The 18,734-nt window shown below is 39.4% G+C and overlaps 1 protein-coding gene across 1 annotated transcript in view; it reads left to right on the top strand.

The window, feature by feature from the left end:
* The first annotated feature begins 1,941 nt into the window (after positions 1–1,941).
* Positions 1,942–18,734, top strand: part of LOC140154784 (uncharacterized) — a 77,682-nt gene continuing 60,889 nt past the window's right edge. The window contains exons 1-2 of the mRNA XM_072177351.1: positions 1,942–1,999; positions 8,826–9,146. Of these exons, the coding sequence (XP_072033452.1) occupies positions 1,942–1,999; positions 8,826–9,146 (379 nt within the window). The remainder of the gene's footprint in view (positions 2,000–8,825; positions 9,147–18,734) is intronic.

Genomic DNA, 18,734 nt, shown 5'->3' with positions numbered 1-18,734 from the left:
TTGGTTTTCAAAATGGCCGCCGTTTTGATATTTATTTTTACTATAATCTGAGTTGTGAATATCCTATGAGTCTCATTTTAGTGGTAATATCCACATTGTCAATACCAACAAGTTCAAAAACATGGTGCCAGATTGCTAGAGGAACAATGACATTAACAGCTATCTTGAATTTCAAAATGGCTGCCATTTATGGTCTATTGATAACAATGACTCTGGCTCTGAATGTTGTATAAAGTTCTTCACCTGTCATGAGAAATGCTCACATATTTGTAAATTACTAATGAATTGAAGATGCATTTTACTTTCACTTTGCAACTTTCAGTACACTTCTCTATTACTGACTAAACTTACTTTGTAATACATCAAGGATTAAACGGTATTATGGTAATTAACTCCATACATACACATAGGGACGCATTCTTTTTCTCACATTCATTTGACTCAATAGAACAGCCACAAAATTTGGTACAGTTCAGTCTATTATTCCTTCAGCACTTAAAGCAATTATTGTAACATTTTGACTTAAAAAATCCACACTGTAACAATTGGGTCACTGCAGCTGCTAGCTGGATGGAGTAGGAGGCGAAGGAATTTTTCATCAACAACATCCCACCCATAATGCTGGGGTCGTGGTAACTCTGGACTTGGAACAACATCATTTTACCAAATCATTGTCCATTGTCTCATGATGTCTGGTACAAGTGAAGCTCCAGTTGGTGGCAGCCTCTTCAAGAGCCACCACTTAACATCTGCTACATTTGTTAAATCTGTGCGAGGCAAATTACAAGTTGTAACTAAATGCTTCAATGGCAATCAAGACTGCATCGGATGGTCTCTCTGCTACACCAAGCTGTGAAAGTGCATACACTATATCATCATCTGAGTCTAGTTCTTTCAGCGTCTGCCAAAACTGCAGCTTTGCCTTGCCTTGCCAGCAAATCTCCAAGTGATGTCTGCCCCAATAGTGCGTGGAATCCAGAGAGAGATGCTGTCTTCCCGACACTCAAACCATTGTAGGTATTACCCTACGGTTTTCTGCAACTGTCACAAAAGATGTATCTTTACAACGATTTGGGTAGCATCTATTGGGCTAAGACTAGGACATCAGTATCTGGGGAATAAATCTAGATGGACATGGCTCCATATGCTGGGACATTAATACAATGTAGAATTAGCTTTCTTCTTGGGAACTTGAGAGACCTTCTACATCTCTAATGCAAATGCACTTCATCGTAGTCACCGACTCACCCTATTTTTGCCAGTGTATCTTGTGATTAGAGATAAACTATACTGTCGATGACTACAACACATTTGGCAGCATAGGTATCAGCTTGTTAGGCATAATTGCTTTTGTACCAGTTTGCCCACACAAGTTCTTCCTGGTTGCTCCTGAATTTGCTCGTTTGGAAACAGAAGCAGAGACAGTTGCTGGTATAACCACACAGATAACACAGTTGCTGGTATAACCACACAGATAAAGCAAAAACACACAATGAACACATAAAAGCAACGTCCAAGCTTCAGGAGGAGAATGTTGCTGCCCTTGTTTCCAGATGAATGTGACAAAGTGATCAACTTCGTTACAACAGTAATTATGCCTGACGAAAACCAATAAGATGCCAAAAGAACCACGGAAATAAAAAAAGAAATATTTGCCCAATTTCTTCAAAACAGAATCACAACAGGAAATGTGAATTTGTAGGCTCCAATGAAACGCTGCAGCTCAAGATGTGGTCATCAGCTGGGATGAAATTGAAAGTCAATATTGGCGATCAGCTGGTACAACTCTTTTGGGCACTCTTTGATCGCTTGCTGATTGTCTCGAGAGCAAGAGATATTGACTTCAGAGAGGCGGTTGACACCAATGAGTGTTCAGTTGTACCAAGATATTTGTTTGCAGCTGTTGGTTTCTTTCTTCATACTACATTCTAAACTAGCTTAATGTCAATCCTTGAAGGAGTACCAAAGACAATACATACACTGCCTGTGGTAATGGACGGTGAGACTGCTGCACAATCTAACACATCTGCTGAAAATGTGTTGCAGTCATCGCATCGATGGTATGGCAGAGGTTTTGGCAGGCGTTGAAAGAACTGTACTGGCAAAAGTACACTGTATGATGAAGTGCATTTCGTGTTCGATCGCATTGACATCGGCGAGTCTCTGAAAACATCAACAAGTAGAACGACTAGCCAATACCAAGTTTACCAATACATCATTTGCCAATGCTGATATGCTTGCCCATGTGAAGACTAAAGATGAACTACATACATATACGTAACAAAAGTCTCAAGCTCCCAAGAAAAAGCAGACACAAAGCCAATTTTACATTGTGTCAATACCACAGCAAATGGTGCCATGTCTCTCAAGGTTTATTCGACAGATATCCTCGTCCTATTATAGACTGTACCAAAAGTCTGTAAAGATACGTCTTTTGTCATGTTTGTGAAAGGAGTTACAGAAAACGTAGGATAATCCGCTCACCCCCATCTACAATATGCCTTGGTGCATCTCTTGCTGGATTCAACGCACTATCGGAGGCAGACATCACTGGATATGCTCGCAAGGCAAAACTGCCAGCAACATAGTTTTGGTAGGCGCTGAAAGAACTTGACTCATAATAGTGTATGCATTTTCACAGCTTGGTGTAGCAGAAAGACCATCTGATGCAGCCATGTCTGCTATTGAAGCATTTAGTTACAAGTTGTACAGACTTGACATTTAACATGGAATATTTTTTCGCAAAATTCCAAGACTGGTCTGGACGGAGTTTGAATAAACCGCATGGGCTAAAATTATTAATTGGGGTGTGTCGGGAGATGATGTAAAATAGTTGTTTGATGGAAAATGTGCTTTCCATAACTTTACATTATGGTGCTCTTAATGTAGCGAAGTTGCCTAAAATGGCGGCTTTAGGAAGGCTGAATTTGAGCTTTGTGGGGAGACAATTTCGGACTTTATGCAACATTGTGCTGTTATTATCAAATTTATAGGGGTTTGAGGTGATATTTCTTAAACTTCGTCAGCAATTGGTATTCATCACTGCTGAAATACACTTGTAATGGACCAATTTTTTGAACATGGGAAAAAACAGGTGGATCATTAAAATTGCAAAATATAGGGCTCATCAAAGCCGGGCCTGAAACACACACTAGCGCATACGTACTCAGAACAAATTTTAAATGGCCACCTCTGGGTCAAATCGATGTTATAAAACCACGATGTACAAAAAAACCATGCGTGAATAAGTTAACTGATTTTTCTTTACCAGTTAAATGCTACGTAGCTGATTCCTGGTTGTCCAAATGAACTCACGCTGTTTCTTTGTGTCGTATAATTGCTAAGTTTATAGCATTTGGCCCAAGTGGACCATTCATACTTTCTGAGTGCGTGCCACTTTCAAAATTGGTAGATTACAAGTGCATTTCAGTTCTGATGAACACATATTGTTATTTAGGTTCAGTAAATATCGCCTCAAACCTCAATATATTTGATAATATCAGAATAAAATTGCTCAAATTCAGAAATTTTACCCCCATAAAAAACAAATTCAGTCTTCTAAAATAAGTCATTTGAGGTTAATTCGCTACATTATGAGCGCCATAATGTAAACTAATGGAAAGCACATTTTCTGTCAAACAATTATATCACACCATCTCCCGACACACCCTAATTAATATATAACCCGTGTGGTTCATGCCAGACCAGTCTTGGAATTTTACCAACAATATTCCATATTAAATGTTAAGTCTGTATTTGCTTCACACAAATGTAGCAGATGTTAGGTGGTGGCTCTTGAAGAAAAGATAGGCGCACTCAGAGGGTCTGTCGCCATCGAAATACCAGCTATCATCATGATCATGCGAACGCACTACCAGACGATGATTTGGTACAATAATGTCGTTCCAAATCCAGAGTTACCATGATCCGCAGCATTATGGCTGGGATGATTTCTGGAAATTCTGCAGTAATGACCACATGACAACTATCGCTGCAAGTGTCGAAGAAATGGACTGAACTGTAACGAACTTTATGGCTGTTCTATTGAGTCAGATGAATATGAGAATAAGAAAATATGTACCTATGAGATGATAAAGATGATAGTTGTAATAATACTGTTTTAAGGTTAAATGCAATGGATTTTCAAGGCTTGATTCCAGAGGGGCGTAAGTTAATAATAGAAACAGCCATGCAGAAAAGATGAACTCAAGCGTATTATATATACTTGGTATATCAATCTACATGCAATGACCACGAAACCGTGACACGTGAGTCATCCTATGTTGCAGGGATAGGGAGGGAGGGGGCGACCATGATAGGGGCTGCCGGGGTGGGGGCAGCCGGTTTTCTGCAATGTTTCTATGGTATTTTATTAATTTTAATTTTTTTATCCTTAGATGATATCTGTCGTGAAATAAATCAATGCCGCTATAGGATATAACATAGGCCTAGTAGGCCTACCCTAGCTGAGTATGCAATATATACAGGGTGAGTCAAAAAAAGTGCAATAGAGCAAAGAATCGATATTAATGTTAGAACCACTTTGAACTTTCCAATTATTGAAAGTTTCTATACATGCCACACTCAATAGTCACTGTTGTGAAAAACTGAAGTCAATCACATCTACCTTTTAATTTTTATGAGTCCTTTTGCTACGATATCCAATTTCATTGTTTGTCCACGAGGTACCATGCATTTTGAATGAGAGCACACAATGCACGATAAAGGCACCAGCTCTGAAACTGACTTTAACTTAAATAAGGTTGATTTTTGCGTTATTTTAATTTCTTTTTTCTGTTCAAACAAACTTCCTAACATTACTTTAAGTCCTTCATACCTCACTCGACTCCAATTTCAGTTTTTTTTAAATCCCAATATGTCCAACTTACTGGATATTTTATAATTCACTCCACTTCAATTTGGGCGCATTTCATTTCGACATTTGAAAAATCCGCCTACAAATGTGTATGCTTTTTATAGAGAATAAACATCTTTAAAATAAAGGTAAAATGAAAATAACAACAAATAATGTTTCTTTTCCTAAAACAAGACCAAGGACAATAACAATTTGGGTGCTCCATTTTATTTCAATGCCAATGAGGTTAAGAAAATAGCAGTTGTTCCAAATCTACCTTACACAGAGTGGGCTGACATTCAAATTTTAGATGTTTCTTGGACAAACATTAAAATTTGGTATCGCTATAAAATGTGTCATAAAAACAATACGGTAAATGCCAATTCCTTGGGTTTTGCACACAAGGTCACTAATGGATATATCATTTATAAAATGCTTTAAAACCTAAAAGGTTCAAAACGGTTCTTAAATAAAAATGGATTCTTTTCTCTATTGCACTTTTTTTGACTCACCCTGTACAACAATAACTACAACAGCAATAACAAAACCAACAACCGCGCATATTTAGATTAGTAGGCCTATTCCTGAATTATACAATAATAAAAAAACCGGCAAAAGCAATCAATCACTGCAGTCAGAGAGAAAGACACGCACAAGAAAGAAGACAGAAAAAGAGAAAAAAGTAAGAAAAAAATAGAAAAAAAATAGAATTGGACCACACAGGGACTCGAACCCGTACTAGTTGACCAGGTCAAAACAATATTGCATAGTCGAGAAGATTACAAGTCAAACGCGCTAACCGATTGAGCTACTGAGGAGGCTTACGAAAGCAGATGGTCTCAATAGTGCATGCAGTTGTTATGATAAACAAACGCATTACCCTCGCAAAGTCGGTCGCATCGATGATGAAAAAACTTGCAAAAGTAGCTTCAATTTTGAATGAAAATCAAATGGTAGAGTAATCGACAGACCGTTGAGAAATAATGTTGGTAGTTAGATGTCAAAATTAACGTTCCACAATCAAGATATCGATAATGTAACAAAACAGTTTTTTCTCAATCAAGATTCTCGAAAATGTTCCCCAAAACGGGCTTTTAAAATGTAATTGGTACTGTATTTGGTTCTTCCCCATGGCAACATTATTTCTTTGATCGATTTGTAGTACAATACAAAAAAGAAGAAAACAATCACTTGGCGTGGTTTTATACGGAGCGCACATTTGAAAAAAACTGCATGGAACGTGTTTTTGATCTTGTGAACATGGTGCGTAAAAACGCTTTAAACGAAGGATTTTCAAATTTATTCAAAAAATTTGTGTAAACACACAAAGAAAATGTTAAGCTACATCCAATGCACCAACATTTTACTCGTTGCGATATCTGATTACTGAGAAAACTCTGTTCTAGAGAACAACTTTATACGTCTTTTATACGTTTTTTATACGTTTCTTAGTGTAACCTTAATAGACTTACTTATAAAACAAGTTCAGTATTAAGAAAGTGTTCAAGCGGAGTATCTTGCACCAATGACTGAAAGACATGCCTTTTCAGTTCAGTAGTAATTTACAAGCATTTGAGCAATTCTCATGAAAGGTGAAGAACTTTATACAACATTCAGAGCCAGAGTCATTGTTGAAAATAGACCATAAATGGCCGCCATTTTGAAATTCCAGATTCCTGTTTATCTCATTGTACCCCTAGCAATCTGGCATCATGTTTTTTGAACTTGTTGGTATTGACAATGTGGGTATTAGCGCAAAAATGAGACTCATAGGATATTAACAACCCAAGTTTAGTAAAAAGTGTTAAAATGGCAGCCATTTTGAAAATCAAGATCGCTGCCAGTCTAATTGTTCCCCTAGCAAGCTGGCACCACGTTTATTGGACTCCTAGGTATTGGAAATGTGGATATTGGCACCAAAATTAGCCTCGTAGGATATTCGCAATGGTTATAGTAAGAATAAATATCAAAATGGCGGCCATTTTGAAAATCAAGATGGCCGCCCTCTGCCACACATCAGATTTTTCCATCAAGACTTTTCTTGCTCTTTGAGATCTAGGCCTATGTAAGGTATCTAGATAGGTGGGATGTTTTAATCATTCAAATCCTACGGCTGACCACAGGGGATTTTTTGGGAAAAAATGTATATCTTCAATACGGAAGGTCAAAATTTTCAAATGATGGACAGCGTTTCCTCCCAGCTACATACACGTTAAGTACATATCATTAGATATATCAAGTTTACTTCGAGGACTGTTAAATGTCAAAAATATAAATTTTTAATAATTTGCCATACAATTTGTATTATATCGCGAATTTAAAAAAAATCAAGATTATTTGGTATCAGAAGGACATTCCTCGTATTCAAAATGCAATTCGATATGTCTGATGCGTTCTCAGGTCCCACAAAAAATACTGTGCAAACGTTGCTATCCGAGCCCTTAAGTAACATGATCAAGGGGCAGTGGCGTAACTAGGGTTTGTAGCGCCCGGGGCATGCAAGAAACAAAGTTTTACCTTAGTTTAGATTAGTTATATTATTTTTAACATTCTGAACAATACAACACAGACCAGTGTCTATATTATGGTCTATGATTACACAGACTTATTTTTTTTGGTGTTGCCGTATTTAAAAACAATTTGCACTGTTATGTTTCATGATAAGCTGGTCACACACTTTTGCCTGTTAAATATCGAATTTATTTTATATTGGAGAGGATGTATTATTAACATACAAGTAGGCCTATTGACCTATAGGCCCTATTTGAAGTAAGGAAGAAAGTGTAAATATGGTAATGATGGCTCATTATTCGATTGATAGCAGTACGACAGCAACTTGGCTCACTTCCGGTAATTTTACCGGCGTGACCTCTGCTGTTACGTAACGCAATGTTGAAAATCGGGTGGCAAATACGGTTTTTCAGAAAACATAAAAAAAATGGAATACACGAGTTGTTTCTCCCTTTATTTCCATATTGAGCCCATAGATAAGATATGAAACATGAGTATAAGGTAAAGAATAACGTGTAAAAGTTGAATTATTGTGGAAAAAATGAATGCTTTTGGTGCGCGAAGTGGCCTAAAAAATGAAAGAAAATGCATGTCACGATCACTAAAATGGTTATATCTACAGCTTTGAGGAAACGCCGGTCTAATGCTTTTCTGTTATGATAAACATTAATTAACCAGAGCTTGTATTAAAATTTCAGCGAAAATGAGCGGTGGTACAACCTAGTCGTAGGTTGAAAAGTTGCGTTCTTTGAGCCCTCGTGTCGTAAGTGCACGTTGCAAGTGTCACGATGCTTCACGAAATGGATCCCAGCCGGCGCTGTCTATTATACATGTTATATTGATTAATATAGCAATTAAAAACGTATATTGTTATATATTTTATAAATGCAAAATACTCTATTGTATATCAAAATATTGTAGTCGTCAAAGAAGGTAGTATCATCTCATTTAACTGAAGTACAAGCAGTTTTGAAAAGATTGTTGTTGAGCGAGATCCTTGAACATGTTGAACGAGAAATAAGATGGCAAAAGAATATCATTTGCCAGAACAAGATGCGATGGCTAAGTGGACAGAGCGAAGGTGTGCAGTGCAGAAGGTTGAGAGTTCGATTCCCATGTAATCTTTTCTGTTCGTTCTTCTTTTCTTTTTTCCTCTCCCTTTGTCTTTAATAATATAGGCCTAATGAATGTCAGATTGAAGGCCCAAGTTGTTTTATGATTTATTTCTTGTTCATGTTTAGGCCTAATCCTACATTCGAGTTGATATCTTTAAAAAAATACATTTAGGGTCAGTAGCTTTCAATATGAAATAATCAATTAAAGCAAGTCAAACTTCAGTAATTTTTAAAAGTTCAAGAATATATATAGGCCTATCAAATAAAGGAACGTCAAAACAGATTTTCGATTTTTTGTATTTTACAGTATAATTTTTTATTTTGTGCACTTCTGTATATTTTAGTTCTTGATGACTCTCAATCCAATAGTGGCGACCACGGAACCGCCTCAGGTGCTGCTGATGAAACCATTATCGTTGAGGATGCTATTACTGGTGTTTTTGCGGATTTAAGTGATCAGGACTACGTCCAAGCCGGTTCAACAGACTCTTTCGAGTTATCATATACTGAGAGTAGTGGTAACATTGTACTCGTACCGACGAGCGACACATCAAACCCAACCATTACAGAATCTAACGCAAGTCCAGGATTGGATATTCAGTACTTATTTGTATCTTCTGCCGCCGACCAATACGCGTCCTGGAAAATCTGCGGTGCGGGCTTAGGTAGGGATGATTATTATTATTATTATTATTATTATTATTATTATTATTATTATTATTATTATTATTATTATTATTATTATTATTATTATTATTATTATTATTATTATTGTGTGTTGCTATTCATCGAGTTTCGAGTTCGCGTTTCGAGTTACAAATTTCGAGTTTCGAGTTACAAATTTCGAGTTTCGAGTTAAAATTTTCGAGTTTCGAGTTAGGTTTTTCAAGTTTCGAGTTAAGAATTTCGAGTTTCGAGTTAGAATTTTCGAATTTCGAAAGTATGTCAAACATCGATCCGATGAATTGATAATTCGGGCAACAATATATACATTTTCCTCGAATATCAAGTGAGTGTTGAAATGAGCCTTCATCAAATGACATTATATTTTTACTTATAATAAGAGTTGTTTTTGAAACTATATTCAAGCCCTATAGTCGTGAAGGGTAGTAAGGTGGAGCGTGTGTCTTCATATAAATATCTGATGATAAACTTAACTCGATATTTTGACATTTTCGAGTTATAACTCGAAAAAGTCAAAATATCGAGTTAGGTTATTATCATGTTCATTGAGCTTAATAACGTTATTATTTCACTTTAAATGTTATATTTAGTAGTAATGACGTTGTATACACTGTTTTAGACCAGTATTTAAAACGCATCCGTAATTTTCAATATCAAATGAATTATTTAGAGAACAAATTTATTTATTTATTTATTTATTTATTACACTTTATCACTGGCACAGAATTACAAGAAATATATAATATTGCACATAAGTTACATCAAAATTACACAATATTATGAAAGGAACATTTGTTTTAAAATGTCCAGTGAATGGCTGGAGCGAACAGGTGCCAGGCACCTCTAAGACCGCCCCACCAAAACCAAAAAAAGAAGGGAAGGAAAAATAAATTAGAGGGGAAAATGCAGGTAAGTTACATTTGCCTGCAATTTGGACAATTACAAAAGAGGTCCAAGTGCAAACAGAAGTTGCATCAAAGGTGCGAGCAAATTTGGACTGGTAAAACTCCAAAACTTGGTGCTTAAATGAAGCAACAGAATTTGTAGATCTGATAATACTAGGGAGCTGGTTCCAAATGGGCACCATACGCTGAAAAAAGCCCATCTTGTGGCACTCAGTTTTAGAAAGCTGATTTACCAGCAACAAAGGATCAGAGGAAAATCTGGTGGTGGGACGGTCTTTGTTAATACCATTAAAAACTACATAATCATCTAGATTGATGTCATATAATCCCAGATTGCACTTGAAAAATATATTGAGATCAACATATTCTCTTCTAAAACTTAATGGGAGAAGAGTTAGCTCTGTTAACCTTTCTTTGTACTCAGCCTCGGGATAATCTAAAATGAATTTAGTTGCCCTTCTCTGGACCCCCTCAACTTTCTGGATGTTGCGCTTTGAGGTACCACTCCAGAGGGGACTGCAATATTCCAAATCACTACGAACCAAGGCTGAGTACAAAGTCCTGGATACATTACGAGGGGCATTGAAGCCAATGGTGCGTTTAATCATACCAAGTTTTTGTTACACTTTTTAACAACCCTGTTAATGTGATCATCCCAAGTGAAAGACGAGGAAATATCAAGACCAAGATCTTTAATGGAACTAACACGGTCTAGAATGGCACCATTCATTTTATAATCATGACGAATTGCATTCCTACGTCTGGTGATTGATATGATCTGGCATTTAGAGGGATGAAAATGGAGATCCCAAGTTTTGCTCCAATTAAATAATGCATCAATATCACTTTGGAGCATGTGACAATCAGAGACATCAGAGATGTTTTTATAACATTTAGAGTCATCTGCAAACAAAGCTAAAGAAGAATTCTGGGCAACACTGGGCATGTCATTTATGTACAAAAGAAAAGCATAGGCCCCAATATTGAACCTTGGGGTACCCTGAAACAACTGGAAGCCAGTCGGAATTTACCCCATCAATAACAACCCTCTGCCTCCTCCCTGTTAAATAAGCGCGAAACCAATTGAGGAGGTCAGAATGAAAGCCAAAAGATTGCAATTTGTGAAGCAACAAGCTATGACAAATACTGTCAAAAGCTTTCGAGAAATCAAGATAGATCATATCAACTTGCCCAGCGTTGTCCAGAGTAGAACTGACTTCATGAAAAACGGATAAAAGCTGTGTCACAGTGGAGCGACCTTTGATAAAACCATGTTGCAGATGGTATAATTGGTCTTTAATTGCGGGAACACTTGATCAAAAATAGCTCTCTCCATCACTTTTCCACATATATACACAATAGTGACACAGGTCTATAATTTTCAGCACGTTGCCTGTCAGACTTTTTAAAAACAGGAACAACATTGGCTTTTAAAACCTGGTCTCAGGCATAATACCAGAACTCAAAGATAAGTTAAAATGTGGCACAAAGGAAAAACAATTTCATGAGCGCATTCTTTCAAGACCCTGGGAGATATCCCATCAGGACCAATAGCTTTGGAAACATTTAAATTGCACAAGATCTTGAGGACATCATATTCGTTGATCTGAATATTACCCAGTGAAGGATGTTGAAACCCATGTATCTTTGGCAACTGTGTGTTGGAAGTTGGCTGAGTAAAAACAGAATAAAAATAGCAAATATAACTCTTCTTGCTATCCGTTGACTCAAATCATGATGTAAATGAGATTTTATTAAGAGTAGTTTGCTTCCCAACGACTATACGTGATCTGGGGCAAACAAACACATCTCTTCAGGGACATAATAACTTAACTCGATATTTTGTTATAACTCGAAAATGTCAAAATATCGAGTTAGGTTATTATCATGTTCATTCAGCTTAATAAATTTTTTATTAAATCAGCCAGTTTATTCTCATTAATTACATATACAAAGATAAATAATGATACATGAATAAAATAAATATAGCAACAATAAAATACATATAAAGTAGTACAAACTGGCAGTGAAAAATCTAGGACACGGAGATACCCGACCAGCGAGTCTCCGGCAAGATAAAATATTTATAAAAAAAACAATTGTTAAAAGACATTATAGTTTAAACAGTGGTGGATCAATCCATGATAGTAGTAAGTGTGGCCTTTTTCGGAGGTTGAGGTCAAAGGTCACGATGACGTCACTTCCGGTTCAAAGGTCAATCGAGGTCAAAGTTCAAAGGTCACGATGACGTCACTTCCGGGTCAAAGGTCAACCGAGGTCAAAGGTCATGGGTCAAAGGTCACGATGACGTCACTTCCGTGTCAAAGGTCATCAGGGGTCAAAGGTCGATTTGCATATTCATGAGCTGGGCGTGGCTAATTAGCGTATATGAATATTCATGAGATGGGCGTGGCTAATTAGCATATATGAATATTCATGAGATGCTAATTAGCATGAATATTCACGAGGTAGGCGTGGCGAAATATGTGTAACGCGACGTCATGAATATGATGAAAGAGTCGCTTTTATTTTATTTCATTTTAATTCATTTAATTTCAATGTAATTTATTTCAGTTTTAATTTATTTCATATGAATTAATTCATTTCATTTGAATTAATTGATATCAATTCGGTTTTTTTCATTTCGTTTTAATTTATTTCATAACGATGTGTATATGTGCTAAATTTTTTTTAAAAACGTCGCATGACGTCATGATAAAACTAATTTTCATATTCATGAGGGGGTGTGACGATGCATATTTAATGAGGGGCGTGTCGATGCATATTTAATGAGGGGTGTGAATGTTTCTAAAATATTCTTGTTTTCGCGTTTTTAAAATATTTTTAGTTGGTGTGATGAAGAACGTGTCACGCGTGAATATTAACGAGACGTGACGCCTACGTGAACGGAGTGTATAAATAGGAGCGATCGAGTCTCGTTAACATCACTTTTCATGAGATTTCAAGAGGATCGGATCGCAAGCCACGCATATTTACGGAGATCAGAGTAACGACTATCAACTAACTAAAATGACTTCGGAATGGGAAGAGGAGAGTGCGTTAGGAAAATATATTAAAGCGTGGCGTAAACGTGAAAAAGCATCACCGTATAAGAAACCTCACCCCATGGAACAGCGCCCGATGAGACCAACTGTATTATCCGACGAGATATTGAGGGTTCCTATTTCGGACAGCGATCGTTTCGTCGTCGTGCAATCTTTTAAAGGTAAAGTGTACGTGAACATCCGCGATTACTCCAGAGACCCCGTTACCCAAGAATGGACGGCCGGATTTCGACGAAAAGGGATAAATCTGACCCTGGATCAGTGGACGGCTTTGAAAGATGCCTCACCCAAGATTGACGATGCCAGTGGAGGATAAGGAATGAGATGAAATAACTAAAGTGCTCGATTATGATACTGCTGCAACACTTGTCCACGCTTTGGTCACATCACGTCTTGACAATGGAAATGCTTTATTATATGGAATCACTGAACGACAACTCAATCAACTTCAACAGGCTCAAAATGCTGCTGCACGCATGCTCACAAGGACTAGGAAATTTGACCATATTTCACCCGTCTTACAACGTCTGCATTGGTTACCAATTCGGTATCGCATTCATTTCAAACTCCTTCTTCTCACCTGGAAAGCGCTCCATGACATGGCACCTTCTTATATCAGTGAACTTATCAATTTTTATATTCCATCACGAAACCTTAGATCATCGGATAAATGTCTTCTTTCAGTTCCACGGACTTCTTCATCATTTGGCGACCGGGCCTTCTATGCTTGTGCACCTGCTCTTTGGAACTTGCTTCCTTTAAATCTGCGTATATGTGATTCACTTGATATTTTCAAAAAGACTTTAAAAACTCATCTGTTTAAGATTGCTTATGACAATTGATTTCTATATGTGACTGTTTTTTTTTATAATGTGTGTTAATTTTTAATTGTTCAATGTTTGCGCCTCGGAATAGGTTGTCTAGATAGATGGCGCATTATAAATGCATTATTATTATTATTATTATTATTATTAATTAGAAACGATTCTTTAATAAAAAATGAAACAAAAAATCAACACGGTTTTGTCTTCTTTGTTGTTTATTAACTAACTACAATGATTATACGCATGCATTTTAACTAAATTTTACTTTTTAAAAGGTCGCACAATCTGATTTACGATATAATCCCCGTCGAGTACATGTTGATTATCGTCATACTGTAAATTTACAAACTCGTTGACCAGAACGTCGTTGATGTCCGCGTCTTTATGAAACATACGGGTAATTTCGCGCATATCGTAACCGCGACATCGATGATATAGGTAAAAGAGACAGAATTGTCCGCATACGGTACTGAAATCTCCCTGCAATCTTTTATCGTTGTAAGAATAATTTTCGACATTGTTTTTTAGAAAATCCTCAAATTCTTCGGCTAACGATGGGGGAGAATTACCGTAAGAGTCGAAATAGTCCCCGTAATCTTCGTTTTGGAGGTAAAACGCCACCCAATGGCTACCCTCTTCTCGGCTACTGTCCGTATTGACGATGAAGGAGACGGAAAAGGTCTCGACACGGTCGGGTAGTTTGTCCCTGGGTAGGACTCCTCCGAAAGTTCGACGAACGACGTCGTCCGATTCGACGTTGCGAAGCAGTTCTACCGTATCCATCCTTAACGTTCAAAGTCAGCGATGACGTGTCTCGATTTGTTAATTTCCACCATGGAATCCCACTCGGCGTACACGATGAGATTGACGGTGTTGGGCAGCGGGTTCTGAAACTGTAGCTCTAGACGAATCGAACCGGTCTGTATAGGGTTCAAGTGAGCTCCGTCGGAAGCGTCGGGCGAAAGGTCGAAGGCGAACAAACTGTATCCGTCGGCAAACTCTTCACGATCGATAGGTACTCCTTGATCCTTGTGCAGGATGTTAGTACCCTGAAACAAGGTCTGATACGCCATTATATGATCCTTGGCGTTGGGAGTGTCGAAACGAAGTCTGAGAGGTTTCCAAGGGATCGTCTCGCCGTTGCAGTGCAATGCCGCGTAATTGAGGTCGAAATGTTTAAAGTGGTACGGGTTCTGGGGGTACGTTCCGTTGTAGGCGGTGTTATCGACCATGCCGAAGACGATACTTCTCGGCAATTGTCCCGTAAAAAGGCTCTCTCTGACGAAAGACAAGTTCCCCTGAGGTATGGAGAAACTTTTGACATCTACCCTCCGTATAGGATACTTGGCGGTGACTCCTCGCTCCAACTCTTTGGCGTGCTGCATCATCAGGGTAGGATTAAGTTTGGCGGATCGAACCAGCAAGGTAGCGTCCATAATCTGAACCTTGTATTCGGGCTGGGCATCCAAGTCGTCGTCATTGGCGCGCAGGAGACAGAATGCGTTCTTGCTTCGGTGAAGTTTGAGTTTGAGTTCCACGCCGTTGAGCAGAAATTTTTCCTGACAGAAGATGTCGGCGTGCAGCATTCCAACCATGTCCACCACTCAACTTTGTTGAGTAAATTGGTATCGTTTCTTCAAACCCAAGTTAGCTTGATTATCGGCGGCGGTTGGATTTGCGACGTCCATCCGACCAGAGGTGTCCTTGTAGAAGAGCGAGCTGGTCAGTTGAGATTTCATCGCGTCCGAACCGTACGTCAACAACGTCTCGATCATGGCGCGGTAAGGGTACGTGTTGGAAGCGACGCTCACCATCCTATCGTTCAAGTAGACGTCCACTTGATTGAACAAAGAGTGGAGAAAAAGGTTGGCGGGTCCGCACAAGGCATTGGCGGGTAGGTTGGTTCCATCGGGATTGACGATTTTCACTCGCAAGTACAGCTGAGTCTGGAAGAGATCCAAGTAGTTGTCTGGGGATCCGGGTACCGTAAATTCCAGGGGCCCGTCGCCGGTTACGGCATTGAGGGGTTTAAATTCCACAAACTGACTACTCAAGATATCCGTCTGCGTAGGTGGCACGCTGAAGAGGTCCGTTTCGGACTTGGAACAAGGGCAAGAGTGATGATTAGCGACTGACATGTTGATTAACGGTCAAAGATATCCGGAGTTCTTTTAGATCTTTTCGCGATCCCGCCTCGCGAGGAAATGCTCGATTTTCCGTTCCGCTTGCGTTTTGTACCTTTTTGCCTCGATGGCTTCTTTCTGGCGATGTTCTTCACCGTTTCTAGACCTCGACGACGAGCCGCTTTTTAAAATTATGTCCTCTCAATACGTCTTGACCGATGTTCACGCTAGTACGTAGGGCTTCTTTTCCCAACGCTTTGGCCCCGCTCTTCAGGAAAGGAATAGCCGTACGGAACATACCGGAAAGGATGCTTCCTAATCCGTATCCTCTTTGCATCCTGGAGCCCCTAAACACCGGCATTTCGCTCCCTCCTCGAACGTAACCACCGTACTGTCTACCCACCATGTCACCTTTTAAAGTATTTGGTCTTGAAGGGTCTGAAACAAAGTTTGGCGACGATCTTCCCGCGTTGAAACCGGATCTTCTCACCTGTATCTCGTCTGACGCGTACGGTAATAGTATCGAAATGTTTCATTCGAACTTTTACAAAATGCGGGGATTGGTAGGTCCGTGTGACGACGTCTCCGGAACCTTTTTTATCCATGTGAACGATGCGTAGAAGAGGCGCGAACGCGTCGCCAATGATCTGGTCTTCGATGATGTCCGTGTACAGGTAGAGGGAGTACATACCGGCGTTTAAATCGATCGGTAGATTGGCCTCGTGAGTACGTAGGAGACGAAATGACAGTAAACCGTGACCCTTCTCCACGAATCCTAGCATGGCCGCGAGTTCCGGGTGAAATTGTATGAAGGCGTTGTTTTTGAGTTTGACGCTGACTTTTTGAGTGTTCTTGTCCAAAACCAGTTTAATGTTGGATTTTCCGAGCGAATTAAAAAGTTCGTGCACTGCTAAGGACAACTCATCCAGATCGTTGTAATAACCCGGCGGCACCCGTATCGTGTCGGAGTTTAATTCCGACCCATCCCCGTTGTAGAAGATTTCGTTGAAAGGTTCCGTGATGTTGTAGTAGGAAAGGGGAAAGCTGATTTCCGTCAAAGCTACTTCCCATTCGCCGGATAGATCGATGGATTTGAATAGTTTGGTGGTAAAATCGCTGAGAGTGTTGGAGGGGTAATAGTCGAAGCTGCTGTTACTCGGCAGCGTGACGTAAAACTCGTCGACCGCCATGTTCTCGTGTTGAAATGTATTATTCAATGTCCTGAAGATCCACGACCCAACTGTTAAATTTACCCGGCCAACCTAACCATTTGACGAAGTATTCGGTCGTTCCGTTCCGTTTTCTCTTTCTCAGAACTTTTTCCACCTTGAATAGATCGCCTTTAGCTTTGATTACTTTTTGAATCTCCCAGCCGTAAAATGTACCTTCGATTTCTTCTTCGTTAAAGTCTTTCAATACGTAAACGGGTATTCTTCTATCGATTCTTTCGGATACGACGAATAATTCTTCCGACCATTGAGGTAGATATCCTTTTCTGAAAGGAACTTTCTCCGTGGAAATACGTACGATATCGTCGGGATGGAACAATTTCTCCTTCTTACGTCTTCTTCGAAGCAAGTGTCCGTACATGGTCTTCCATACGGCGCTTTCGTTGTCCTTGTTGACGCTGGCTGGGGCTCTTCGAATAGTTCTGTGATAGGCGTCGTTATACCCGCGCACCACATCTTGCAACACGCGTTGATATTCGGATCCGTTCGTTTTCGTCAAGTGTCTAAAGATTCGACTTTTCAGAGTCCGATTGAACCTTTCCACGATGGAAGCTTTGGTATCTGGATTCTGAGTGGTGAAAAAATGTATTTTCTTTTCTTCGAACAATGCGCGCACGTGGGTGTTCAGGAATTCCTTCCCTTTATCGCTCTGAATTTGGGTGGGTTGTCTTCCGCGATCGAAAATTCTTTTCAACGCCGCGGCCACGGTTTGTCCTTTCTTTTCTTTCATAGGTTCTACCCAGGCGTATTTGGAAAACACGTCGATGCATGTCAAAATGAATTTATAACCGCGATTAAATTTAGTCAGTCCGGGAAGCTCCACCAGATCCATCTGCCACGTCTGATCGATACCGTCCGAGAAGTAACTATTTCTGGGAAATCGTCTTCGCGCCGGCTTGTGTAAAGTGTACGCGTCTTGAGCGAGGAGCCATTTCTCGACGTCCTTACGCGTTAAACCGACGCCATCTTCTTTAACCTTTCTGTACAATCTATCGATGCCCCCAAAACTACCGGAACTCGACGGATCGTAGTATATTCGTTTCAAGTAGGCATCCCTATCCATTGCGAATCGCTGAAAGACACATTTAAATTCTACGACGCTTCTTGGATTTTCTTAGCTTCCGTTTCGGGGTGGTTTCTTCGACATGTTCAACGATCGATTTCCGTTCCCTCAAAAGATCGCGTCGTTTGGTATTGGCGATTAAAGATTCGGGGACGTTGTTGAGCGCTATCGCTTCGTTGAACGATTTCCACCCTACGGGATCTTCGTATCCTTTACGATTTCTCAGAGAGTCGTGAATGAGATCGACCAAGTTGGAGCCCTCGACTTTACTTCCCGACGCGATAATTTCTCCCGAAGGGGTCCAATCCAGATAGCCTTTGGACCGATTTCGTTTGAGATTGTTCATGAGAGATTTGGCTT

This window comes from Amphiura filiformis, chromosome 6 (genome assembly GCF_039555335.1).
Source record: "Amphiura filiformis chromosome 6, Afil_fr2py, whole genome shotgun sequence".
Lineage (NCBI taxonomy): Eukaryota > Metazoa > Echinodermata > Ophiuroidea > Amphilepidida > Amphiuridae > Amphiura > Amphiura filiformis.
Note: the sequence above shows the minus strand (reverse complement) of the source record. Positions and strands in the feature narration are given on the sequence as shown.